The following is a 27946-nucleotide window of genomic DNA, read 5'->3' on the forward strand; positions in this document are numbered from 1 at the left end:
TAGCCCTCCATTATCCTGAACCCACGTTGGGACTGGGGGAAGACAGATTACCTGGAGAATGAGAAAATGTTCAGTGTGCAACCGCACAGTTTTGGAGACAACTCATGAATTTGTCCCTGAAAGAGCTTGTGTGAACGTCTCTTAATTCTGGAAGCATATACCTCAGTTCAAGACCCAGATGCTGACTCAGGTCCTCTGCACATAATCTCGGGCTCAGTTTGGGCTCTTGGAAGCTTAGATATATACGTAGAGGCCACAAGCATGCAGTGTTTAAGTTTTATTTCAGCGTTCTGGTCAGTGAGCCATGAGAGATGTGTGTCAGAGCCGTGATGTGCCTGTGGACCCCTGTGTCTCCTGCAGACCCCCGAAACGTGGATATCAGCTCTGAAGCTTCATTGCTGTATTTTCTCACATGTACCAGTTGGATTGTCTATAGTTGTTCAGCAGTCAGGAGGCTAATTATGGATTGTCGTCAGCAACAATCAGTCCCTTAACTTTCTCGGGGTTGATAATTTGACATTTGTGGCGACACCACAAGGAATGCAGCTATTATGGCTTAAATGGGACCAAAAACCGCTCTGAGATATAACAGGGATTCATGACTTTGCCTCACTGGCCGCATTCTTGTTGGAGGGGTCCACTGCCTGTGCTCCCACCAGTGCCTCGTCTAGTGCACCATGGAGGATCCCAGCTTATGTGGCAATGGCAGTTCCTGTTAGTGTCGCACGACCCTCTGTGACTGCATTTCTCTGGGATACAGTCATAATTCAGCTGAGCCACATGGCGACTGCAGTAGGTGTCCTGACAGATGTTTCCAGGAACACATGACATATCAGTTTTCACATGACCAATATCGGTTGTGCTATGACATGAACCCAGCCGCAAACACCAGAACCCTGAGATCTCAGATGGATGGAATCCAACATGCTTTTGCAGCTGAGGGAGATGTGTGACAATCCTACACTGCAGCCTTCCACAAAGCACGTCTGTGTGGGAACAGGGTTCAGTGTTGAATTCCCCGGGGTCTTCTGCAGTGTCCATGTCAGCTGCTTTTTTGATTTATGGTCTAGCAGACATCTTCACCTTTCCAGAATTTTTGCAAAGATTTCTTGACAGTGCATAATGCAGTGAGTGCAGTTCCCATGATAGCAGCAGCCCTCTTCAGTGCACGGGGTTCCATCTTGCATATGGAAGTCATCAGGGCCCGACAAGGACACCCCACGGCAGGACTCTGGAAGATCACATATATTTTGGATTGGCCTGCCAAGTGTCCCAGCATCGAAATCGGTGCAGTTTGTATAGCATCTGCCTGTATTACATTTGTCCCCAGAGGTTAAAATACTATCACTCATACAGCATAGATTGCTATAGCACTGCTCTAAGGAGCTGCAGTCACAATGCTTGCCTGGGTCAGCCAAGTAGTTTCCGAAATGATTGTGGGTCAGGCTTTTATTTCAATGCACCATTCAGTTGTTGAAGAGGCACTTGCCTAATATGCGACTAATTTTGTGCTGTATATGAATGAAGGAACACTTCCTGAAAGCTTCAGGTATAAAAGAGAATTGGGTCCTAATGCAGTTGGACCTTTTCTGGCAAGCATATTCATCAGTGTCAACCCACAAACCAATATTTTTTGCAATCTGATGTGTTGCTATGACAGACATGAGTAAATAGTGTCTGCCTAAATAACCCATCACGATGGGGCTTTGTGGATGGCATATACTTCATACAACTGGACTGAAATTAACTTCATGGGATCCATTTCGAATCACAACTAAGGATGAATGTGGTTTAAGAATTCAAAAACCCTTGGACTCATAGTATCGAAAAAAACGGACTCTGATGCAACACATATTTGCCCATGTTAGCTGGATCTCTCTCATTATAAATTATCATGAAACCAATATAGTAACTTACATGAATCCCATGAAACAATGAGTCAATTAAGCTAACTAGCCTTATTAGGAATTGGGCACCTTTTGACCTGTGGTTGAACACACTCTATATTGTTTTGGAACTGAGAGCAGAATTCCGTGATGGGATGACTACAACTTACTAGAGATCCTGAGGACTGTACTGGCATTTCCTTGAGGAACAGGGGTCCCTATGCTCCTTATATCCCAGGTTATAAGTAGGTCCCATTGCATTGGTGTCTGCCACTCTCTGAGAAACAATGTGTTCAAATGTTGGGAATCGCTGATGTGTCTGATTTCATAGGCAAGGTCATCCAACTTCCTGATACCTTCAAGGCCCTGATAGCACGTGTCCATGGAGACCATGGAAAGAGGAATCTCCTCCAGGTAGCTGAGGTAGTAACAGTCTGGAGGCATGGAGGGGTAGTCCATCTGCAAGTCTCCCTGATCATCCTGAGTGATCATCAGCAGATGTCTGGACCTAAAGGGTTTCTTTGGCCACATGTGGATAACGGGTCTCTTGTCCCAAAACACAGGCTACAGGACAGCCAACCAGTCATCTGAATGCCCTTGCCATTGTGCAGCTCCTTCTTTGTAATTACCACCTCAAGGAGATGTAGCGCCATGAGGGACGACCTTGAGAACCCTGGACAGGAGCCAGCACTGCCCAGAATGCAAACTGCAAGAGGGGTGCCCTCAAGGTGACCTGGCCCTCAGCCACCCTCATGCCCCTGTTCAGGGACATCTGCCAGTGAGAGTGGATAAATGGAGGATCCTCAGGAAAGTGAGGTCTAGGCCATCTGACAGAACAGAGGGCTGTACCGGGTGGCCAGCCCCCTGCACCTGGGATCCACTTGTGGGTTTAGGTAACAGTCCCAGGGTGTGGCATTGTGTGACCCTGCACAACAGTTCAGCTGGGGTGGATGTGGGAGAAGCAGGTGAGCCAGTTCAAGCCATGCTCACATGGACATAGTAAGGACTTGGACCCAGAGACATGGCTCTATTCAACACATTCCATCTTTCCTCCAGCTAGTGAATATGGGATATGAAATTTTTTTTTATTTTTTTTATTTTTTTTTATTTTTTAATATATGAAATTTACTGTCAAATTGGTTTCCATACAACACCCAGTGCTCATGGGATATGAAATTTTAACACCCTGAACTTCTCTACCAATTCCACGTCCTGTGGTACTGCTGGGTCACTTTCTATGGATGACTGCTTTTCCTCATTATGGAGACCAATGCTTCCTACTTCCTTGGGATGTGGAGGTGGACATTGTCAATTTTACCTTTATAGGTGACTAAAAAAATAGCTTCGTCGTTTTTCATGTCTCATTCTGGTTAGACATTAGTTTTCAAGCCATTTGATCCTTTGGTTTTTGGTTTGAAGCTTCCTCTGAGTTTACTGAGGAAACATTTCCCAGTATTCTGTCATGATTGGTGAAGTACAAGGTTGTATTTTAGTATTTTTTTTTATGCCAGCTGGGGAGAACAGAAAGCACTGCTGACCATGTGTGAGCCCCAGGGGTTTTCCGCTCTGATCCCTTATTGGGGTTCTTTCCTGGCCTCTGGCAGTCTCCTCCCATGCATGTGTGGTTCCCTCCTCAGCTGGAGATGCCAGGGAGTGGAGGTAACTTTGGCAGCTTGCACCGTGGAGTCTGCACATGATCAAAAGACGTTATCAACCATGGAACTCCCTTGTTTGATTAAATATGCTCTCCTCCTTTAAAACCCCCTGCATCAGGGAGAAACCTCAGAGTTGGCTTTTGGACAGGAGTCTGCATTCTTACCAGTGGCTGGCCTTGTGCATAAGGCTCAAATTCCTTTCCTACCAAAACTCAAACTTTGAATGTTGACCTTTCCAGCAACAGGTAGCTGAATTCGGGATTTGATAACAATAAAACAGAGTGGAGTGGCAGTTGCCAGGTGCTGGCAGAGAGGCGCAATGAGGGTTAGATATCAAGGTGTGTGATATTCTGTTATGCAAGATGACTAAGTTCTAGAGGTCTTCTCCACAACATTACATGTGTACTTAACAATATTGTACTGTACGGTTAAAATTTAGTGAAGAGGGTGGATCTCAGTTTCAGTGAGATCTTACCGCAATACACGAGTTTTGCTTCTCACACAAAGTATGCATGGACACACACTCTGTACTGATAAGTGAAAATAATTTAAAAAAATGTACATACTTTGGATCCTAACCCTGGGGATATGCCATTTACAAGTATCTTCTTCCATTCCATAGGTTGTCTTTTAGTTTTGTTTATTGTTTCCTTCACTGTGCAGAATTTGCTATTTTGAGGTACTCCCAAGAGTTCATATATGTATGTATTTAATTTTCTTGTAATATTTTTAATTTAAATTTAAGTGTGTTAACCTACAGTGTAGTATTGATTTCAGGTGTAGAATTTAGTGATTCATCACGTACATATAACACCCAGTTCTCATCTCAACAAGTGCCCTCCTTAATGCCTATCTCCCTTTTAGCCCAACTTCCCCAATTCCCCTCAGTTTGTTCTCTGTATTTAAGTCTCTTCCTGTTTCTTCCCTCTCTGTTTTTCTCTTATTTTATTTTTCCTTCTCCTATGTTGTGTTTCTTATATTCCACATATGAATGAAATCATATGATATTTGACTTTTTCTTACTGACTTATTTCACTTAGGTTAATACGTTGTTGTTCCACACACATTTTCATTCTTTTTGATGGCTGAGTAATATTCCATTGTATATATTTACCACCTCTTCTTTATGTGTTCATCTCCTGATGGATATTTGGGCTCTCCCACAGTTTGCTTGTTGTTGATAGGGCTGCTATAAACATTGGGGTCCATGTGCCCCTTCGAATCAGCATTTTGGTATCCTTTGGATAAATACCTAGTAAAACAATTGCTCGATCACAGGATAGTTCTATTTTTAATTTTTTTCAGGAATCTCCACACTATTTTCCAGAATGGCTGCACCAGCTTTCATTCCCACCATGTTAATTTTAGCCATCCTGACAGGTGTGAGGTGTTATCTCATTGTGGTTTTGATTTATGTTCCCTGACGAGGAGTGACAATGAGCCTCATTACACGTGTCATTTCGCCATCTGGAAGTCTTCTTTGAAAAATGTCTATTCATGTCTTCTGACCATTTCTTCACCAGATTATTTGTTTTTTTTTCAGTGTCGAGTTTGAGAAGTTCTTTATAGATTTTGGATACTAAGCCTTTATCTGATAATGCCATTTGCAAATATCTTCTCCTATTTTGTCAGTTGCCTTTTAGTTTTGTTGATTGTGTCTTTGCTGTACACAAGCTGTTTATCTTGAGGTCCCAATAGTTCATTTTTGCTTTTGTTTCCCTTGCATCTGGGACATGTCCAGTAAGAAGTTGTTCTGACCGTGGTCAAAGAGTTTGGTGCCTGTGTTTTCCTCTAGGATTTTGATGGTTTCCTGTCTCACATTTAGGTCTTTCATCCATTTTGAATTTGTTTTTGTGTATATTGTAAGAAAGTGGTCCAGTTCCATTAGAGTTTCCTGTTGCTGTCCAGTTTTCCCAACACCCTTTGTTGAAGGGACTGTCATTTTTCCATTTGTTACTGTTTCCTGTTTTGACGAAGATTAGTTGACCATATTGTTATGTGTCCATTTATGGGTTTTCTACTCTGTTTCATTAATCTATGTGTCTCTTTTTGTGCCAGGACCGTACTGTCTTGATGACTACAGCATTGTAATATAGCTTGAAACCCAGAATTGTGATGCCTCTGTTTTTTTCTTTTTTAGGATCGCTTTGGGTGTTCAAGGTCTTTTGTGGTTCCATGATAATTTTAGAAATATTTGTTTTAGCTCTGTGAGGAATGCTTGTATTATTTGACAGGGATATTTGCATTGAATTATTTGCATTGAATGTCTAGATTGCTTTGGGTAGTATCAACATTTTAACAATGTTTTTTGTTTTAATCCATGTGCATGGAATATTTTTCCATTTCTTTGTGTCTTCTTCAATTTGTACCATAAATGTCCCAGGTTTTTCAGAGTAAAGCTCTTGTAACTCTTTAGTGAGGGTTATTTCTAGGTATCTTATGTTTTTTTGTGTAATTGTAAATGGGATAAATTCCTTGATTTCTCTTTCTCCTTCTTCATTATTGTTGTATCGAAATGCACAAATTTCTGTATGTTGATTTCGTATGCTGCAGCTTTACTGGTTTATTGTATCAGTTCTAGTGGGTTTTTTTTTTTTGGTGGAGTTTTTTAGGTTTTCTGTATGTAGTATAAAATTCAGCTCCAAAACTGAATAATCCTATTAAAAAATGAGCAGAAGGCATGAATAGACTTTCCAAAATGCAACATACAGATGGCCAATAAACACATGAAATGATGCTCAACATCACTCATCATCAGGGAAATATAAATCAAAACTACAACGAAATATCAACTCACTCCTGTCAGAATGACTAAACTCAACTACATAAGGAACATCAGGTGTTTGTGAGGATACAGAGAAAGAGGAACACTTTTGCACTGCTTGTAGGAATGGAAACTGGTGCAGTTTGTCTGGAAAACAGCATGGGCATTCCTCAAAATGCTAAAAATATAACTACCTTATGATTGATCAATTGAACTGCTAGGTATTTACCCAAAGGATACAAAAGTACTAATTTAAAGGGGATTGCAACTCTATATTTATAGCAGCCCTATCAAAAACAGCCCAGCTATGGAAACAGCCCAAGTAAGCATTGACTCATAAATGGATAAAGTACATGTGGTATATCTACACACACACACACACACACACACACACACACTCATACTCATACACTGGAATGTTTCTCAGCCCTGAAAGGAATGACATTTGCTATTTGTAATGATATGGATGGAGTTAGAGAGTATTATGCTAACTGAAACAAGTGAGAGAAAGACAAATATATGCTTTCATTCATATGTAGAATTTAAGAAACTTCAAATGGGAAATGGGACAAAGAAGAGAGAAGAGCTACACCAAGAAATAAACTTTTTTCAATGTTTTTAAATTTATGTTGAGATAGAATGGGGCGAGGAGCAGAGGAAGCGGGAAGGAGAATCCCAAGCAGTCTCTTTGCTGTCAGTGCAGAAACCAAAATGGGGCTTGATCTCAGAATCCATGATATCAAGACATGAACCCAAATCAAGAGTCTTAGGCTTAAGCCATGGAACATATAAACCCAACAAAACAGATTCTTACCTATACAAAACAAACTTATGGTTACCAGAGGGAACGTGGGAGGAGGTTTGGGGAAGTAGGTGATGGGGTTGCAGGGCCGCACTCATAATGAGCACTGGGTGTTGTATGGAAATGTTGAATCGCTATATTTTACACCTGAAAGTAATACTACATTGAATGTTTACTATGTGGAATATGAATAAAATCTCAAATGATGTATTTACAGTGTCTGCAAATGGCCTTCTTGCCATAGAGCCCATGAAGAAACATTTATTCCAGAAAATATACTGACAGACGGCAAAGCTAGAATTTTGAGCTAAGGTATGTGCCTTTCCTTCCCCACCCCAGCTCAGCAAATGGAAACTCCAGTGCAAGGAGCTGGGACTATAGGCATGTGCCACTGAGCCTGGCTGCAACCTCCCCTCCAGACTGTTGCAACCAATACCAGGGTTCCTGGTGACCAGCTCCTGTTCAGAGGACTCTTTCCCAGAGGGACAGGATGTCAGTGGCCCTAAGCTGTTTGCTGTTGAGGCCAAGCCCCAGCAGGTGCCACTGAGATGTGGGACTCACTCATTGTTTGCAGCCCCACTCCCAGGATGGAAACTCTGCCCTGGGCACAGTCCACTCGGGATGCTGGGAGCCTGGTCACCCCAGACCTGACTTGTACGGCAGGGGTCTCATGCCACTAGGACAAGCAAGGCTCAAAGAAGTGCAGCTGCCACTCACCCCTAAACTGATCCCTCATTTTGTCCCCACCTGCAGCTGCAGAGTTTTGCCCAGGGCAGGGGGGAGCTGGAGCAATCCACTAAACCAAGGTGCAAATCTGTTTCAGTATAACTGACTTCATTTACAGATGAGGGTGAGGAAGGTCTGGGCCTCATGTTGTGGGAGAGTCAGGTGCAGGAGACAAATGTTTTCAGTGGAGTATTCCTAACCTACTCCTCCTCACCTGCAGGAGAGAGCCAGAGCCAGGGACAGTGGAGGGAACAGCTCCTGTCAGAACACATGTCAGATTATGGCCTCAACAACTCTCCATTCAGAGGAGTCCGAGGTTGTAGGGTTTAGTCTGTGGAGAGTTGAAACATGAGAGCATTGTTGAGCGCAGGACAGCATTCAACATGAGGCAGAGGAACTTATCATGTGAATGTTGGGCAGAAAGAGATAAAGAAACCCAGCCAAACACTGTCATCTGGGCTGGCTGTGTGAATGTCCCAGGCCACACCACCTCTGTAGTCTTTGAGACGACTTCCCTTCCCTCATATCATGTCTTTGAGGTTCTCCTAGTTTCAATTCTGCATCAATAGCGTCACATTTCTGTGGCAAAGCATCCCATTGATGGAAGTTTCATACTTGGTTTATTCCTTTTTATTTAGAAAGACTTTTGCCTTATTCCTAGCTTCTAACACTAAGATGCTATAAATATTTACACACCATTTATTTTGTGAGCATGGGATTTCACTCTGGAGCAGACACTCGGGAGTGGTATTTCCAGGTTACATGTTAAGTCATCCATGTATAATTTCATAAGCAACAGCCAACAGTTTTCCAGAGCTGGTGTTCGTGTTTCATTCCTACCTGCAGTGTTTGAGGCCCCACGTGTGCTGGATGCTCACCTGGATGGTGTTGCCAGTGTTCCCTTCATACCTGAGCCCTCAGGATGAGTGCATAGGGCATCTATTGCATTCTTGATTTGAATTTCCTTGACAGTCGATGGTGTGAAGAGTCTTTTCCTGTCCTTACCTAATGTGTCTATAACCTCTAGGATGGGATGTTTACTACGCAAGGCTGTGCTTGTTTTATAGAGTGTTGTTTCCTTTCTTCCTATTGACTGTTGAGGGTTCTTAGCATATTCGGGATGCAAGTCCCTTGGTGGTTATGCAATTTGTGAATATTGTCTTTTCCTCCGTAACTTGTCTTACTACTATTGATTGCCACGTGTTCAGAAAAAAATTATTTGATTTTCACAAAGCCCATTTATACTATTTCTTTTTATGGGCCTTTGGTTCTTAGGTATAATTTTGGTTTTCATAATGATTGATTGCTTGTGACTGATAATTTTTTTTTTTAATTTTTATTCTTGAGACAGAGAGAGAGAGAGTGCAAGTGGGCGAGAGGCAGAGAGAGGGAGACACAATCAGAAGCAGGCTCTAGGCTCCAAGCTGTAAGCATAGAAACTGACACGGGGCTCAAACCCATGAACCGTGAGATCGTGAACTGAGCTGAAGTCAGATGCTTAACTGACTGAGCCACGCAGGCACCCCAGTAATTTCTTGATTTACAATATAACTAAAATCTTTTTTTTTTTTCTGGTGTCTCTCAATGCTGACTTGTTCGCTAACTGGTCTCTGGTCTCTGTTGTTTGTTTTTAAGTTTATAGTGTGTAGTAACTCATTTTCATGGCATGGTTTTTTCATAATATATGGAAATTCTGTTCTCATGCTGAAATTGAACTCAAGTTTCACAAGATATGCTGTGTGTGTCTTTTTGGACAGATTGTTTATCAGATTTGATAGATGTGCTCCGGGGCCAAAAAACACGTTAACCTTTCCAAGTTTTGGGGTTTCTATATGTGTCAGGAGCCATTGAGCTCTGTGCCCACAACCAAGTTCATGACTCAAGATGTTTCCTTCACAATTCTATGCGAAACGCTGACAATTCATTCTGTGCATTGTCACTGTCAGACACTTCATGAATAGAACACATGAAACTGTTTTATCATTTCCTGCATTTATTTTTTGTTTTGCATGTTTGGGAGTATAAGATTTCTTCTTCCTTCCAAGGGGAGCTCATACAGCATTTGTGGAATTATTCCAGGCTTCTCATGTCCTAATGCTTTTGCAACGTGCTGTACAGTGTTTCACTAAGTGCATATTTAGGTTTATTTGTACTCTGCCACTTTGGGTGATAGGAGCCCATGAGACAGGCTGCACCATATGGGTTTTTATTTGTCCCCATGTAAGTGATCGGTCATATTGAACATTTATAGAACACATAGCCCCTCACTTTCATGCACCAGAAACAGGGGACATGCTTCTTTTCAAAGAGAAGGGAAAGGAATAAAAGGGAGTGGAGCCAGCAAGGTCGTGGGAGGAAACCCAGAGCCTGGCAGGAATGGTCATCTCTCCACACTTTTCAGTCAGGCAGATGAGAATCCCTGCTGTGGTCCAACCTGGGTTCTTGTGCAGGTGTCTGGACAAGTTGCCCATGGGGTGTCGGAACAGTGGAGTTGGGAAGGGCAGCTGTGGTTTGAATTCCAGCCCACCTGGAACCACTGTAAAAGTCATGAGTATGTTAATTAATGTCCACTAGCAGTTAGGGATAAAATGAGTAAATGCAAGAAGTTAGACTCACTACCTTAGATTCCATGTTCACGACAATTTGTGACAATGTTTCTCCCTTCCTTTTTTTCCACTTTTCTAACTTTTTAAGTTTGTGTTTAAATTTTTATTAGATTACATACTGTGTGATATTAATTTCAGTAGTAGAATTCACTGATTCATCACCCACATTCACATCCAGTACGCATCAGAACACTTGGCCTACTTAATCCCCATCATCCATTAACGCATCCCCTACACCCCTGTCCTCCAGCAACCCTCAATTCGTTCTCTATCCTTGGAGTCTTTTATATTTTTTCTTGCTCTTTTTTTCCCTTTCCCCTATGTTCATCTGCTGTGTTTCTTAAATTCCCCATATAAGGAAATAATATCATGCTCGTCTTTCTTGGACTGCCTTATGTCACTTAGCATGATATCCTCTAACTGCATCAACATCTTTGCAAATGGCAAGATTTCATTCTTTTTTATGACCGAATAATATTCTAGTCTATACATATACATGCATATTCATCACTCGGTGGACTTTTGGTCTCTCTCCTCACTTTGGCTCTCATTGTTAATGCTGCTATAAACATTGGGGTGCATGTGCCTCCTCAAATCAGAATTTTTGTATCCTTTGGGTGAATACCTAGTAGAGCAATTACTGGAGTACAAGGTAGTTTCAGTTTTAAGTATTTAAAGTGTTTTCTGGAATGGCCACACCCCTTTGCATTCCCACCAAGAGTATAAAAGGGTTCCATTTTCTCCTCATCCTCATCAATATCTGTTGTTTCCTGAGTTGTTAATTTTAGCCATTCTGAGAGTTGTGAGGTCCTATCTCATTAAGTTTTGATTTGTGTTTCCCTGTTGTTGAGTGATGATGAGTATTTTTCATTAGCCATCTGGATGCTTTGTTTGGAAAAGTGTCTAGTCATGTCTTCTGCCCTTTTCTTCACTGGATTGTTTGTATTTTGGATGCTGAGTTTGATATGTTCTCTATAGATTTTGGATAGAAAGGCTTTATGAGATATATCATTTGCAAATACATTTTTCAATTCTGTAGGTTTCCTTTTAGAGTAGTTGATTGTTTCTTTAGTTGTGCAGAAGCTTTTCATTTTGATGAGGCCCTGGCTGTTAATGTTTGCTATTGTTTCCTTTGCCTTCTGAGACACGTCTAGTAAGAAGTTGCGATGTCCAATGTCAAAGAAGTTGCTGCCTGAGTTCTCCTCTAGTATTTTGATAGTCTCCTGTCTCACATTTAGGTCTTTCACCCATTTTGAATTTATTTTTGTGTATGGTGTAAGAAAGTGGCTCAGTTTCATTCTTCTGCATGTTCTGGTCCAGTTTTCCCAACACCCTTCATTGAGAAGACTGTCTTTTTTTTTTTTCCCATTACATAGTCTTTCCTACTTCATTCAAGATGAGGTGACCATACATGTGTGAGTCCATATCTGGGCTTACTAGTCTGTTCTATTGATCTGTGTGTCTCTTTTGTGCTTGTAGCATACTGTCTTGATGACTACTGCTTTGTAATATACCATGAAGTCTGCAATCATAAAGTCTCCTGTTTCTTTGTGTAGCATAGACATGTCAACAATACTTGCTCCTTCAATCCTGAACATTGACTGTGTTTCCATTTCTTTGTGTCATCCTCAGTTCTTTCATCGTGTTTGTATTTTTCAGAGTATAGATCTTTTAACCCTTTAGTTATCCTATTATTTTTGGTGCAATTGTAAAGGGGATGGAATTTGTTTGGATTTGTCTTTCTGTTTCTACATTATTACTATATACAAATGCAATAGATTTTTGCATGTTGATTTTGTATCTTGTTACTTTGCTGAATTTGTGTATCAGTGCTTGCAATATTTTGGTGGGTTCTTGGGTTTTCTATATAGAGTGTCATGTCATTGTGAAGAGTGAACGTTTGACTTCTTTCTTGCCAATTTGAATGCCTTTATTTCTTTTTGTTGTCTGTTTGTGAGGATAAGACTTCCAGCTATGTTAAGTAGAATGATGGGAGTGGGCATCCCTCTTGTGTTCCTGACAGTAGAGGAAAAGGTTTTTTCCCTACTGTGGATAGTACCTGTGGGGTTTTCATATATGGTCTTTATGATGTTAAGGTGTGTTTCCTCTATGCCTTGTTGAGGGTTTTTATTAAGAAAGGTTGCTGTACTTTGTCAAATGCTCTTTTTCACATCTATTGAGAGGATCATATAGTTTTTATCCTTTATCTTATCGATGTGTTGTATGACATTGAGTCATTTGTGAATATTGAACCACCCTTACAACCAAGGAATGAATCCCACCTGATCGTGGTAAATGATAATTTTAACGTATTTTTGGATTCAAGCTGCAATTATTTTCTTGATAATTGTTGCATCCATGCTCATTAGGGCTAGTGGCTTTTAAGTCTCCTTTTTAGTTGGGTTTTATTTGACTTGGAACCATGGTCATACTGTTCTTATAGAATGAGTTTGGAAGTTTTCTTTCCATTTCTATTATTTGGAACAGTTTGGTAAGACTAGAATATTCTATGCCACTTAAATAGATTATTTACACTCTTCTTTAAATATCAGGTAGAATTCACCTGTGAAGCCATCAGGCCCTGGTCTTTTGTGTTTCAGTAGAGTTTTGATTACGGATCAATTGCTTTGTTCATTATCAGTCAGTTCAGGTTTTCTGTTTCTTCCTATTTCAGTTACTGTAGTTTCCATTACTGTAGGAATTTATCCAGTTCTTCCAGATTGACCAGTTTGTTGGCATACAAATTTCCAAAATATTTTCTTCTAATTGTATTTCTGTGCTATTAGTTGTGATCTCTCGTCTTAAATTTGTGGTTATATTTACTTAGTCCTTTCTCTTTTGTTTTTGGCAAACCTGGCCTTGGGTTTATCATTTTTATTTATGATTCCAAAAACCAACTTGTATTTTCATTCATCTGTCTAATGTTTTGTTTGTTTCTTTATCATTTGTGTGCTCTAATGTTTTTTATTTACCTTCTGCTGGCTTTAGGGTTCATTTGCTGTTCATTTTCTAGCTTCTTTAGTTGTGAAGTGGTTGTGTGTTTGAGATTTTTCTTCTTTCTTGAGTTTGGCCTGTATTGCTATATATTTCCCTCTTCCAACCACTTTTGCTGCATCCAGATGGGGCACTGGCATGTTTTCATTTTAATTTGCATGTATGTGTTTTTTATTGCTTCTCTAATTTCCTGAAAACCTCATTCATTCTTTACCACAATGTTCTTTAACCTTAGGTATTAGTGGTGTTGCCAAAGTTCTTGTGGTTGACTTCACGTTTCATAGTGTTTGGTATGAAAATGTACATGTATGATCTCAGTCTTTTTGAACTTGTAGTGAGCTGATTTATGACATAGTATGTGATCTGTTGTGGAGAATGTTGCATGTGCAGTCAAAAAGAATGAGTATTCTGTTGCTATACGGTGGAATGTTCTGAATATATCTGTTAAGTCCATTTGGTCCAGTGTGCCTTTCTAAGCCATTGTTTCCTTATTAATTTTGGCTTAGGTGATGTGTCCATTGCTGTAAGTGGAGTGTTGAAGTTCTCTATTATTATTCTTGTATTATTATCAATAAGTTTTTTGATGTTTCTTATTAATTGATTTATGTATATATCAGTGCTTACCCTTTCGGTGTATAAATATTTAAAGCTTTATATCTTCTTGTTGGATAGACCCCTTCATGATGATGTACTGACTTCCTCATCTCTTGTAACAGACTTTGGTTTAAAATCTAGTTAGTGTGATATGAGTATGGTACTACACCTTTCTTTTGATGTCCATTAGCCTGATAAATTGTTCTCCCTCCCCTCACTTTCCATCTACAGTTGCTTTAGGTTGAAAATGAGTCTATCGTAGGTAGTGTACAGGTCTTGCATTTTTTTAATCCATTCTGATATCCTTTGTCTTTTGATTGGACCATTTTTCCCTTTTACATTCACAGTGATTATTGATAGATATAAACTTTTGCCATTGTGTTATCTCTAAAGTCCCTGTTTCTGGAGATTTTCTCTGCTTATTTCTAGTCTTTGTTTCTTTTAGTCTTCCTTTTCCACTCAAAGAGTCCCCTTTGATAATTCTTGCAGGGCGCTTGTTTAGAGGCCATGAACTCCTTTGGTTTTTGCTTTTCTGGGAAATTCTATCTCTTCTTGTATCCGAATGACCCTTTCTGGACAAAGTATTCTTGCTGCATAATTTTCAACTGTGCATGTTGTGGATATCATGTTACTCCCTTCTTGCCTGAAGGTTTCTGTGGATACATCTGCCATAATCTTTTCTTTTGTCTTCCCTGTTTATTTAGTGACCTCTTTTGTCTTGGTGCTTATAGCGTTTTCCTTCTTCTGTGTATTTTACCAATTTCTCTCTGATATGTCTCAGTGTTGGCCTGCTTTTTTAAAATAATGGCATTCTCTGTGCCTCCTAGATGTGTATGTCTGTTTCCTTCCCCATTTTGGGGAATTTCCCATGGTAATTCACTCAGATAACTCTTCTTCCCTTGTTTTCTCCCTCTCCTTCTTCTGGGACTCCTTTGAAAAGAATTTTATTACACATTATGGAGTTGCTGAGATCCCTAAGTATATGTTTGTGAGGCAATACTTTAATTTTCCTCTTCCTTTCTGCTTTATTTCCCCCACAATGTTATCTTCTATGTCACTTGCTCATTCATCTGCTTTACGCCTTGAGGTCATTATATACCATCAGTTTCACATCTTGGTTACAGCATTTAAAATTTCAGCATGCTAGGTTTTAGGTCATTTCTATCTGCAGTAAGGGTTTCCTTCATGTCTCCTATGCTTTCCTCAAGCACAGCAAGTATCCGTATGATAGTTGTTAAAAATTCTATTTCCTTGTGAGAGTTTTTAGAAATTCTGTTTGAGGCATATTAGTTATATGTGCTTTAATAATATCCCTGGCAATGACCTTTTATCGTTTTTTCTTTTGGGATGAATTCCTCCATCATGGTGTATGTCTATGTCTCTGCTTTCTTAAGTGTTTTAGAAAATCCTGTTTTGTTTTCTGCTTCTAGAGTAGTGTCTTTATTGAAAAGTGTTCAATTGCTGTTGAGGGCTTGACTCTTTAGGAAGCATTTGTTGCATAATCTGTGTGCACTGTGGTGTTGTGTATTGGCTGCTCTGTCCCTCAGCTAAGTCCTCTGCAGAGTTTCTCCTTTTCTCCATCGATGAGTGTTTAGACATTGTCCACAATGTTGTGAGTTTTAACCAGGTGAGTTTGTTCTGCCTGTTAAAAGAGGCTAATTCCTATTTCCCCTAGAGGTGAAGCTATGCCTCACTATATGGTCAGTAGACTTGGTGCCTTTGGGGGTATATGTCGTCTTTTGAGGGAGGGGCGCAGTGCTGATTTGGTTTCCAGGCCCTCTTTCTCTAGTAAGGAAGCACCTGAGGAAGGCAAGGGGGGGTATAGCTTGGTGTCAGTGGCTTAGCTTCTACTGGGAGGTTCTGTGCTGCTCACTGAATTCTGTCCATGCTGATTGGTGGGAGGAAATATTGGCATCAGCTCCCTGTCTAGTCCCTTGAGTTGGAGTTCCCAGCTTCCCCTGTTCAGGAAGCCCTCCCACAAAGAGAACAATCTGTACCTGTGGGTCCCAGGCTTCCATCAGAACCCTGCCTTCACCCTGTCTGTGTCCAAACCATTGGCCCACCTGGTGGCACAGGGCTCTTATGTTTTATCTCAGGAGCTCTAGCTGGGTTTGAAAACTCCAAATTATATGAACTCAATATGACTGGGACCCCAGTGATCCTCTGTGACAGGGTCTCGCTGTGCTGTGGCTGGAGGTGTTTATCCCAGGAGGGCAGTTGCATGAACACTAGGGGCTTGGAGTTCATGGTGAGGAAGAACAAAGAGGCAGCATTCAGTTAGCTGCTCTCAGCAGAGGCTCCTATGCTAATGACCAGGGCAGTGCAATGGTGCCTGTCAGCTCTCCTGCCCCACAAGAGGCAATGCACCCTTTACAAAATGCACCCTGAGAAGGGCATTGTCTCTCCCCAAGTCGCCCAGGAGATTCCCAGACCACAATGCCCCCTATGCAACTCTGCCTTCCTTCTCCACAGAAGCACAGCTATGCCCACCAGGCTCCATGCCAGTCATGGCATGGACTTCTAAATCTTCAGTCTTTGACCTGCACATTTACAGGAGGTTGACTTGTCATGATTACCTTTATGTGTCATCTTGACTGCATCATGGGTGCCCAGACTCCCCACTGTTTCTGTGGATGTCTGTGATGTGTTCCAGAAGAGACTGGCATTTCTATCCATGGTTTCTGTCTGCCTGGGCATCACCCATTCCATTAAGGTTAAGAATAGAAACTGATGCAGAGGGAGGAGGAATTCCCTCAGTTTTACTTGCCATGTGCATGTTTGAATTGGAACATTGGTCTCCTCTGGGCCTTGTTCTGAGAGTTACATCATCAGCTCTTCACATTCTGAGACTAGAAACTAGTTCAGCATCAGATGAGAATTACACCTCTGGTTTTCCTGGGTCTCCAGCATGTGAGAGTGGAATATGGGGCTTATCAATGTATTTAGTCATGGAAACCAATGTTCTTTGGTTTCTGTTCCTCGGGAGAATCCTGACTAATACATGGAGATGAATTATCTCTTCTTTAGAGGAATTGGATAAAGCTGTAGCTCATTTAAAGTCCTGAGTAGCAAGTTCCAGGAGGGAAGTGTGTCACATTGTTGGGACAAGTGCTGGGTGAAGATAATGGGGGTCTGGGGGATCCTGTAGTCCTGGCTGCACAGTGAGTGCATCTGGGACTCCTGTAAAGGTTCAGCTGTTGTGCATCAGGAAATCTGCAATTCACTCATACTGAGAGACAGGAGTAAGCAATGCAAACAACTGTGTCTTTGTGCATGTTAGGGTAGTTTTCCTATGACAACACAGTTGCTAATTCAGAGAGTTAATAGATAAAGACAGAATCCTGTGACCAGAGAGGCTCCCTAGAGAAACTGCTGTGTGGAGAGGAAGCCCCAGACCCTGACAGGAAAGCTTCCTTTAACCTCCATCTGCACCTGCTCCTGGGAACACAAAGCAGAATTGTGCATAGTGTGCGCCCCCTGGTGGTGCTGATCCCCCCTGCAGGGAGGTTTGTGTCTGGGTTCCCAGTGAGGTCCCCTCACCGTGTCACTTGCACAGTAATATGTGGCCGTGTCCTCGGTCTTCAGGCTGTTCATCTGCAGATACAGCGTGTTCTTGGCGTTGTCTCTGGAGATGGTGAATCGGCCCTTCACGGAGTCTGTGTAGCCTGTGTTACTTCCATCATATTTAATATATGCGACCCACTGCAGCCCCTTCCCTGGAGCCTGGCGGACCCAGCTCATTCCATAGTTACTGAAGGTGAATCCAGAGGCCACACAGGTGAGTCTCAGGGACCCGCCAGGCTTCACCAGGTCTCCCCCAGACTCCACCAGCTGCACGTCACACTGGACACCTGTAGACACAAGACATCTTGGTCAGGAAACTGTCACACATCCACTCTTTCTCAGTCATGTCCACTCACATACTCAGTGTCTCCCATTCACCGTGAATTACCTTTTAAAAGAGCAACCAGGAAAACCCAGCCCAGCACAAACTCCATGGTGAGGTGTGTGTGTTCTGTGCTGATCACAGAATGGGAACACCTGGGACTCCCGGGGCTGGGGCTCCTCTCCCAGCTGCAGGGTTGGAGCTGGACTGGTTTAATCAGCACAGGGAGGGCCCTATTTGCATATCCTCTGACTATATATCAGGCTCCAGACTTAGATTTGTTTCAAATTTAAAACCAGTGTTTGAGAGGCACTTCTAGATCACTTCTTGCAGAAGGGACTGTGACAGTATAAATAATTCTAATCTGTGAACACAGTCATCTTTTCATCTGTGTTTGCCATTTTACATATCTTTCTCCCAGCAGGTCATGTTTGGTATGTTATTTTACTTTTTAGTGAAATTTAATCCTAAATACTTTATTTTGTGCCATATAATTTTAATATGTGTTTATTTTTGTGTGATAGATAGAAGGAGAGAGAGATCAGAGAGAGAGAAAGGGACAGAGAATCCTAAGTAGGCTGTAAACAATCATTTCAGACCCTGCCTCAGAATTAAACTCAGGAACCATGAGATCATGACCTGAGCCAAAATCAACAGTAGGCCCTTAACGGATTGAGCCACACAGGTTCTCCATTTTGTGCCATTTTCAATTGTGTGATGTTGTTAGTTTTTTCATATACTATGTTTTTGTTGTATGGAAATACAACATATTTTTGTATGTTGATTTGTATCCTGAACTTTTCCTGAGTTTATTAGTTCTGATACTTTTTTTGTGGAGTTTCTAAGGTTTCACTATATGTAAGTTCACGTGATTCTCAAATAATTTTCTTCTTACTGATTTACATGTCTTCATTTCATTTTCTTACCTAATTTTTATGGGTACATCTGCAACTTGTAGGAGCAGCAAGCTTTTTCCTTCTTTGCTTCTGTGTTCTTTGTCTGGTCTAAGGATTCAATTGACATAAGACAGATCTACAGAAGAGAATAAATTTCATTTGCATGTGCACAAGCTTCCTAATAATATGACACCCAGAGAATGAAGAAAGGAGGTGGCACTTGTGCCTTTTAGAATAAAAAACAATGGATTTGTGAAGAGTTAACAAGACAGAGATTTGGGTTTGGGCAAGTCAATTAGTGAGGAATTAACAAGGCTTGTTTGCACAGCCTTCTTGGTGCTAAGTTCCCATTTCTGGTGCTAAGGATGGTTCTCCCATTCTGGTATAGGGGAAGAAGATTCCCAGGAGAGATTTATGTCCTGCTCTCAGGGGGACAAAGAAGGGTCACAGATTGCTTAGACTAGCTGTTACTCTAGTGACTTTCCTCCAAATAAGCAATGTGACTAGATGACATACATTGGGTGCCATATTTTACTGGTCTTCATGTTACCATGTGGAATACCTATGTAGGGAATGAGCATCCTTGCCCGGCTCCTAATGTGACAGGAAAAGCTTCAGTTTTTCACTGTTAAATATGCTGTCATGTGTGGCCTTTTCATCTATGGCCACGATTTTGTGGAGGTTATTTCTTTCTTTCCCTCAGTTGCTGAGATTTTTTAATAATGACAATTTGTTGAATTTTGTCTAGTTTTATATGTATCAATAGATGATGATCTAGATGATCAACAGATGTGACTGCATTGTCACATATGACCCTTTCATTGTGCTGTTGCATTCACTATGCTAGGAGTTTCGCATGTATGTCCATCTGAGATATTGGCCTTTAGTTTCTCTTCTTACGGTGTCTTTCGATTTTGCAGCATAGTAAGGTTGGTCTTGTAGATGAACTGGGGCATATTCCTTTCTTTTCAGTTTTTGGTAAGAGTCTGAGAGGTATTGTCATTAAGTCTCTTTTATATTTTGAGATAATTCACAGATAAAGCCCTGTGTACTAAGCTGACTTTTTCTTTTGGGGCGGTGTATGATTAGATTATAGATTGAATTTTATTTGTGTTCATCCTGTTAATTTTCTGTTTCTTCATGTACAGTCTTGCGGATTGTTTGTCTTTGGAAATTGCCTAGTTGCCCTTAGTTATCTAATAATGGGTCTATAATTATCTAGGCATTTTCTGTTATTGTTTTTCACTTCTTTGGTATCAGTTATGTCCCCTCCTTAATTCTGATTGTATCTGTTTGAGTTTTACTTATTTCCTAGTAGAGATGCTTTTTAAATTGCATTTAGCTTTCCAGATATCCATTTCAATTTGTTAATTTTTTGTATTATTACACTTTTTATTCCTCTTATCTGTTCTAATAATTTCTAATATTAGTTGAGTTAATAAAATGCCAATGAATGTATCTGGGAAATTATTATTTATATGGTACCACAAGCACACAGAAGTGAGAAAACAATCCTGAGAAAGAAGAACAAACCTGGAGACAGCACACATCCTCCTTTCTAAGTATATTGCAGAGGTACATTGTCTCTAACACTGTGCTGCTGGCACAGTCAGACACACAGACCAGTGGAGCAGATTACAGAGACCAGAGTGAGATGTGTCTGGATGCAGTCAGCAAATCCTCCATGAGATTTCATAGAATTAAAATTAGGGAAAAAAATGGCCTCTTTCACAAATGGTTTTGAATTCCAGTGAGTAAAATAATGACATTTTGTCCTTATCTTATAACATACAGATATGTAGACCCCCATTCAGCCCCTTCCCTGGAGTCTGGCAAACGCACCTAATCAATTAGCTACTGAAGGGGAATCTAGAGACTTCACAGGAGAGTCTCAGGGACCCCCTCCCCTGCCAGGCATCATCAGGTCTCCCCCAGACTCCACCAGCTGTATGTCACACAAGACATCTACAGATACAAGTCAGGAAAATGTCACACATCCACTGTTTCTCTCACTCATATCCACTAACATAGTCAGTGTTTCTTGTTCATGAATTACTGTTTAAAATAGAACCAAGGAAAACCAAAGTGAACCCAAACTCCATGGTGAGATGTCTGTGTTCTGTTCTGATCACTGAATGTGAACACTTAGGGGCTGGGGCTCTTCTCCCAGCTACAGTTTCAGGGATGGGTTTAATCAGAATACAGACGTCCTTTGACAATATAGCAAATTTTGCAATAGAATCCTCAAGAAACCAGTGACCCTTGGCAGGTGTAAGGGATGGGGCAGTGTTTGGTGTCACATTATCTTTCAGGACATTGTGATTTATTAATTTGTGATTTTGCTGCAGTGATTATAAGTACCCATGATAATCCTTATTTTCACATATGCACCCAAATACTTGAGGTAAGAATCAGTATACCACCATTGTACAGGTTAACAGATACACTGCAGCAGAGACAGAGTGTGTGAATGTCCAAGATCACGTATGAGGTGATAGTAGTCCCAGTATCTGAACCTGTGCTCCCCATCAGGGGACCCACCGGCCTCCTGAACCACATGCAGGACAAGGCTGGACATCCCAGTGAGGTTTGCAGGTTCCTGACCTTCTAGAAGTCCCAGGAGAGTGATGGATAGAAGCCAGGTCTATTCTGTCACAAATTGGAGTGAGTGAGAAGCCTCGACAGAGACTCACAGAGCTGATGGAGATTCCAGGGGGTTTCTACAAACACAAGGGGTCATTTACACATGAACTCTATGTGGACATCAATGGAAACCCTCAATATGGAGCCTCTGGGTGGCTCAGTTGGTTAAGTGTCCGATTTTCACTCAGGTCATGGTCTCACAGTTTATGAGTCTGAGCCTTGTGTCGTGCTCTGTGCTGACAGCTCAGAGCCTGGAGACTGCTTCATATTCTGATACTGTGTCTCCTCTCTCTCTCTTCCCTTTGCCTGCTCGTAGTCTGTCTCTCTCTCTCATAAAAATAAATAAACATTAAAAAAAGAAAGCCTCAGTAATGTTAAAATGGTTGAATTTTATTAAACTATGTTGAAGGCAAAACACCTGAGATCAGGAAGGATGATGTTAATTAAAAATATTTCTTCATCTATGAAATGGAGAACATTATTCTTCTGAAGTCTTGTTAATGTGAGAATGATCAAAGATGTATTTATCCCAGTGTCTGACCCTGGGAAAATTTGTGTATTCCCATTATCATGGTTTATTTAAACAGGGAGGACACTTGTGTGTTTCCACAGCTTTTACAAACTCTTTGCTGTGTTCACGTCAGAGGAAGTGTGCAGAGCCTGGATCTGAAAGCCCTTGAGAGGAGACCAGTCCTCAACCAATCTCTTGTCGTGGATCATGAGCTCTCTGGTCTCTGAGTTCCCCCTGGTGGTTGTGATTGCCCCCGGTGGTCCCCGTGCTCCTGTTGTTTCACAGACCCCTGCAGAGTTACAGTGACTCCTTTATTCCCCTCCCCATTTATGCAACAGGCAAGGGTGAGACCCTTCCATCATGAGCACTGCAGACCCTTCTGCTCACAGGATGACTCCTCCTACATATTTTCCATCTTTGCACCCTTCACTCTGCTTTTTGCCTCTAAATATACAGTTATATTTCCTTTAATCATTGGTGAGCAACAATCTTGAATAGTCATCCTTACCAGCTGGCAAGAGTCAGAAGAACTTTTCATTTGATAATCGAGAGAACAAAAGAAAGATTTTTGGGCTCAGAAATTCTACCTTCATGAAACTGGGATAAATGTGCTCAGCGTCAGACATGTACCACCTTCAAGAAAAAAGGAAGTGTCAATCCCAGAGACAAGTTGGAGTCTGAGATTCAGAGCATTCTGTCTTTGAACCTAACGGGTTTCCCCAGATTGATAATCAAATTGTTTCTTGTTGGTGATGCACTTCTAAATTACACTGTATTTCTTCTGGGATAGGAATGTCAGTACCTGTTATGTTATGGTTACCATGCAGAAGCATTCAGAAAACAAAAATGGTTTTCTAGAAATGCAGGTTGGCTGATGGAGAGAGTTTCACCCCAGGATGGAAGGTACCACGGTCTCACCGTACACAAGCTACATGGTTAGATTTGGGGTTTTAGAGGTAGTGAAATTTAGGAACGTTTTGGACTTGACTTAATATGTAATGATTTGACATGTTGGAGGATTTGGGGGTGTGGTAATGTGAGTTTCATGTGGGGTGGAGGTGAACTTTCCCTGACACCAGTGTGGACTGTGGTCATCTATGTCATTCTTGAACCTGTGTAGAATAACTTATGTGGCCAAAGGGACTTGTCACATGAGATTAATTTTGACACATTGATATTACTGCCATGTGTATGAGTCTGGGGATGGCGTTCAGGACACAGATGGGCAGTCACCAAATGTCCTTCTCTGAACTGAAGATGAGTGGGTCCTGAAGACAGCACATCTGTGGGAGGGAATACCTTGAGAATTGTGGGATGAAACCCCTCATCACCAGGCACAGACACTATCTTGCATGAAGTTCAAGTCTCCCTCTGGATCTGAGTGTCTAACTGAATCCAGGTGGATATGCATGAATGTCCCCAAAATGCTCTGAGGTGAAGAGAAACGGTAAGGAAAGAAACATGAAGAAAGACAGATAACAACAAGGAAAGACACATAAAGGTGTCATTGCCATTGAGAGAGGACTTCTGGGGATGACATGCATCCTGTTTTCTGCAGCCTTGATTGGACAATGTTGGACACTAGCCAGTGGAGTTCGGGGGCAGCCCTACAAACTGGGCTCTGGGATGTAAGACCAAAACCATAGCCACCCTAAGCTGACTGTATTGTGGACAAGTGACATGACTCGGGAGGTCCCTCACCTGAGGGTAAAGAGATGTTCTGGCCACCCTGTGGCCCCCCACCCTCTGAGGTCACTCCCCCTAAATGTTATACATTCACAGCTTCTATTGTATGTGAAATGTACCCTCTCTCAGTAAGGCGATGGTCCACTGCTGGTTCTGGGAGGATCCATCCTTGTGACCTTGTCTCTGGTATAAACCTCCTCTCTGTCTTCTAAGAATGAAAGCAAAGTTCCCCTTAACATGCAGCTAAAATCCAATATTGTGCCGTCACTTGGATCCAATTATTTTTTGGTGTAAATCACTAGTGAAATTGTCATCTGTTTGGAAATTCCCTTCAGAAGCAAGTACTGGAATACATGGGTGGTGTCAGGTGGTGTAGACCAGTGGAACAGCACATGGTAACCATGCATCCTCAAGGCTGAGCTTGTTCCCTAGAGAGGAATGTGAAGTACAAGGAATGCCAGCTGACACTAGTCTGTGCTTTCTGAGTACCCAGCAGACCTGGGTGAACGAGCCTGGTCCAGGAGCAAGGACGTCTACACACAGGCAATACATAGATGCCAGCTGTCTAGACAGACTGCCCATGAGATGTGGTCACAGAGGAGCAGGGAAGGGCAGCTGGGGTTTGAATTCCAACTCACGTGGCACCAACATTGGGAATCCTGAGTATGTTTGTTAATTAATGTCCACTACCAGTTAGGGATAAAATGGGTAAATGCAAGTTTTTAGACTCACTGCCGTAGATCCCATTGGTTATGACCATTTGTAACAACATTTGTCCCCTTCCTTTTTATCCCCTGTTTTTTAATGTCTGAAGATTTTATTTATTTACATCTTTGTTAGTTAACATGTAGTGTAGTTTTAGTTTTGGGAATAAAATTTAGTGATTCATCACATACATTAACACCCAGTGTGCATCACAACAAGTGACCTACATAATCTCCATCACCCGTTTAGCTATTTGAATCAGAATTTTTGTGTCCTTTGTGTAACTACCTTGTAGAGAAATTGGTGGGACATAAGGTAATTCTATTTTAACTTTTTAAACTCTTCTCCAGTGTGGTCACACCACTTTGCATTCCCACCAAGAGTATAGGAAGGTTCCTCTGTCTCCACATCCTTGCCAATATCTGTTGTTTCCTGAATTGTTCATTTTAGCCATTCTGACAGGTGTGAGGTGGTATCTTATCATGATTTTGAATTGTTTTTCCCCAATGATGAGTGATGTTGAGCATCTTTTCATGTGTCTCTTAGCCATCCAGATGTTTTCTTTGGAAAAGTGTCTGCTCATGTCTTTTGACCATTCACTGGATATTTGTTCTTCTGTGTTTGTTAAGTTCTTACAGATTTTGGATACTAACTCTTACCATGTATGTCATTTTCAAATATCTTCACTCCTCTGTCAGTTGCCACTTAATACTGTTGATTGTTTCCTCCACTGTGCAGAAGCTTTTTATCTTGATGAGGTCCCAATAGTTCATTTTTTGCTTTTGTTTTCCTTGCCTCTAGAGGCATGTGTATTAAGAAGTTGCCGAGGTCGAGGTCAAAAAGGTTTCTGCATGTTTTCTCTTATAGATGTTGATGGTTTTTGGTCTTACATTTAGGTTTTTCATCCATTTTGAATATATTTTTGTGTTTGCTGTAGGAAAGTGTTCCAGATTCAATCTTCCTCATGTTACTATCCAGTTTTCCCAGCACCATTTGCTGAACAGACTGTTCAGCAAATCTGGTTCTCTATTCTGTCCCATTCATGTATGTGTCTATTTTTGTGCCAGTACCATGCTTTCTTGATGATTACAGCTTCGTAATACAGCTTGAAGTCTCCTGTTCATGTAAGTATAGTGTTCCTGGTAAAACAAACTTTGTAAACCAGACCCGAGTAGGTAAGCACAGAATCATGTGTCCAGAGAGGCTTCCTGGGGGAAACTGCTGTATGGAGAGGAAGCCCCAGGCCATGGCACAAAACCTTCCAACAACCCCTACCTGCACCTGCTCCTGGGAACACAAACAGAATGGTGCATAGTGTGCACCCCCTGGCGGTCCTGATCTTCTACAGGGCGGTTTGTGTCTGGGCTCACACTGACAACCCCTCACTGTGTCCTTGCACAGTAATACATGGCCGTGTCTGCAGACCTCTGACTGCTTAGCTCCATGTAGGCTGTGTTTGTGGATGTGTCTGCTGTCAGAGTGAGTCTGCCCTGGAACTTCTGTGCATAGCTTGTAGAATCATCTTCAGGGTCAATGCTTCCCATCCACTCAAGCCCTTGTGCAGGAGCCTGTCGCACCCAGTGAATATAGTAATCAGTGAAGCTGTATCCAGATACTTTGCCGAAGATCTTCACTGATGCCCCAGGCTTCCTCACTTCAGCCCCAGACTGCACCAGCAAAACCTGGGAGTGCACACCTGTAGAGAGGGGACAAGAGTGGATGAAATCAATGTTGACCGGTCCTGGTCCTCTCCTGTGTCCAGGGACTTGGCTGACCCTTACCTGTCGCCACTGCCACCAGGTAGAGGATTCTCCAGCTCCAGTCCATTGTGAGGGGATGTGTCTCCGGGTCTCCGGTAGAGGATGGCGTTTTACGGTGATGCTCTCAGGGCACAGACACACCCATACTTAACCTAGTGCTCTGAGGACTATTTGCATAGTCATGAGACAGAGTATTTCATACACAGGACCAGAACCATCTGGAGACGGTCCCAGAGACCGTGTACATTGGGACTCAGAGAGCACCAGTCTAATCCTTGTTTGAGGACATGGGTCCTTGGCCAGGTTCCTGAACTGTGTGCAGACTGAGCTCCTGCCACTGAGTGATAAGACCTTACAGGAAATTCTCCCCATTGTGGACCAGTATTGAATGAGGCAGAGACCACCTGAACCTGTTGTTGGCTCTGATATCTGAACGTCTTATTCCTGGAGAAGCGTGTCTCCAAACTGTTGCACAAAATGGGGTAATATATGCATCCTGGCTTCCATCTCTTAGATGAAGATATCTAAAAGCCCTGGAGTAGCAGCGTCAAGTGTCTTCTCACTGCCTGAGTTCATTAAATGCTCTGATGGAACAGGATATTTAAACACCCTTTAGCATCCATCATCCTGCTCATATTTTAGATTGCTTTCTGGAAAAGGAAACACTGGCTTCCGACAGGAAAGCCTTCCTCACCCGTTGTGAACCTACTCACGTGGGGTAGCAGCCTGGTGCTGGGTAGTACTGAAAGCTCCCTGCAGTCTAGGCCCGGCCCTGCAGGGAGGTTCCTGTCAAGACTCACAGGACATTTATTCCAGTGTCTCTACTCCAGCATTACATGGTGGAGGGGAGCAGAATATGCCACCCCAAATATGCCGCTGGAATGAAACATGCTTGAGAAACAGCCAGTGCAGAGACGCACTGACCATCCTTTGTTCCCTAAACAGAATATAAATCTCCTATGTGAAATACACCCTTTTTGTACCAGGAGGGGAGAACTGTCCTTAGCACCAGAAAAAGGAATTTAGGCCCCAGAATGCTGTGCAGAGAAACCTTAGTTCTTCACTACTGTAGTAACACTAAGCACATTGAAGCTCTCACTTTTTCCCCATTGAGGATGATATTAGTGTTGGGTCATTCATATATGGCTTTTATGATCTCGAGGTATGCTCCTTCTATCCCTACTTTCTTGAGGGTTTTTATCAAGAAAGGATGCCGTATTTTGTCGAATGCTTTCTCTGCATCTATGGAGAGGATCATATGGTTCTTGTCCTTTCTTTTATTGATGTGATGAATCACGTTAATTGCTTTGCAGATATTGAACCAGCCCTGCATCCCAGGTATAAATCCCACTTGGTCGTGGTGAATAATTTTTTTAATGTATTGTAGTATCTGGTAGGCTAATATCTTGTTGAGGATTTTTGCATCCATGTTCATCAAGGAAATTGGTCTATAGTTCTTTTTAGTGTGGTCTCTGTATGCTTTTGGAATCAAGGTAATTCTGGCTTCAGAAAGAGTCTGGAAGTTTTCCTTCCTTTTCTATATTTTGGAACAGCTTCAAGAGAAGAGGTGTTAACTCTTCCTTAAATGTTTGGTAGAATCCCCTGGAAAGCCATCTGGCCCTGGAGTCTTGTTTTTGACAGATTTTTGTTTACTAATACTATTTCCTTACTGGTTATGGGTCTGTTCAAAGTTTTATATTTCTTCCTGTTTCCGTTTGGTAGTGTATATGTTTCTAGGAATTTGCCCATTTCTTCCAGATTGCCCATTTTATTGGCATATAATTGCTCATAATATTCTCTTACTATTGTTTTTATTTCTGTTGTGTTGGTTG

General features: G+C 41.7%; 1 pseudogene and 2 gene segments (V, D, J or C); all 3 read right to left on the bottom strand.

The window, feature by feature from the left end:
- Window positions 1-426: 426 nt before the first annotated feature.
- On the bottom strand, window positions 427-2417 carry LOC102971159 (annotated as a pseudogene).
- A 14970-nt stretch (window positions 2418-17387) lies between these two features.
- Window positions 17388-18082, bottom strand: LOC122239538. The segment is given in 2 exon segments: window positions 17388-17878; window positions 17980-18082. Coding segments are annotated over 2 exon segments (537 nt in total).
- Window positions 18083-25539: 7457 nt separating this feature from the next.
- On the bottom strand, window positions 25540-26196 carry LOC122239740. The segment is given in 2 exon segments: window positions 25540-26050; window positions 26136-26196. Coding segments are annotated over 2 exon segments (360 nt in total).
- Between the last annotated feature and the right edge of the window lie 1750 nt (window positions 26197-27946).

This window comes from Panthera tigris, chromosome B3 (genome assembly GCF_018350195.1).
Source record: "Panthera tigris isolate Pti1 chromosome B3, P.tigris_Pti1_mat1.1, whole genome shotgun sequence".
NCBI lineage: Eukaryota > Metazoa > Chordata > Mammalia > Carnivora > Felidae > Panthera > Panthera tigris.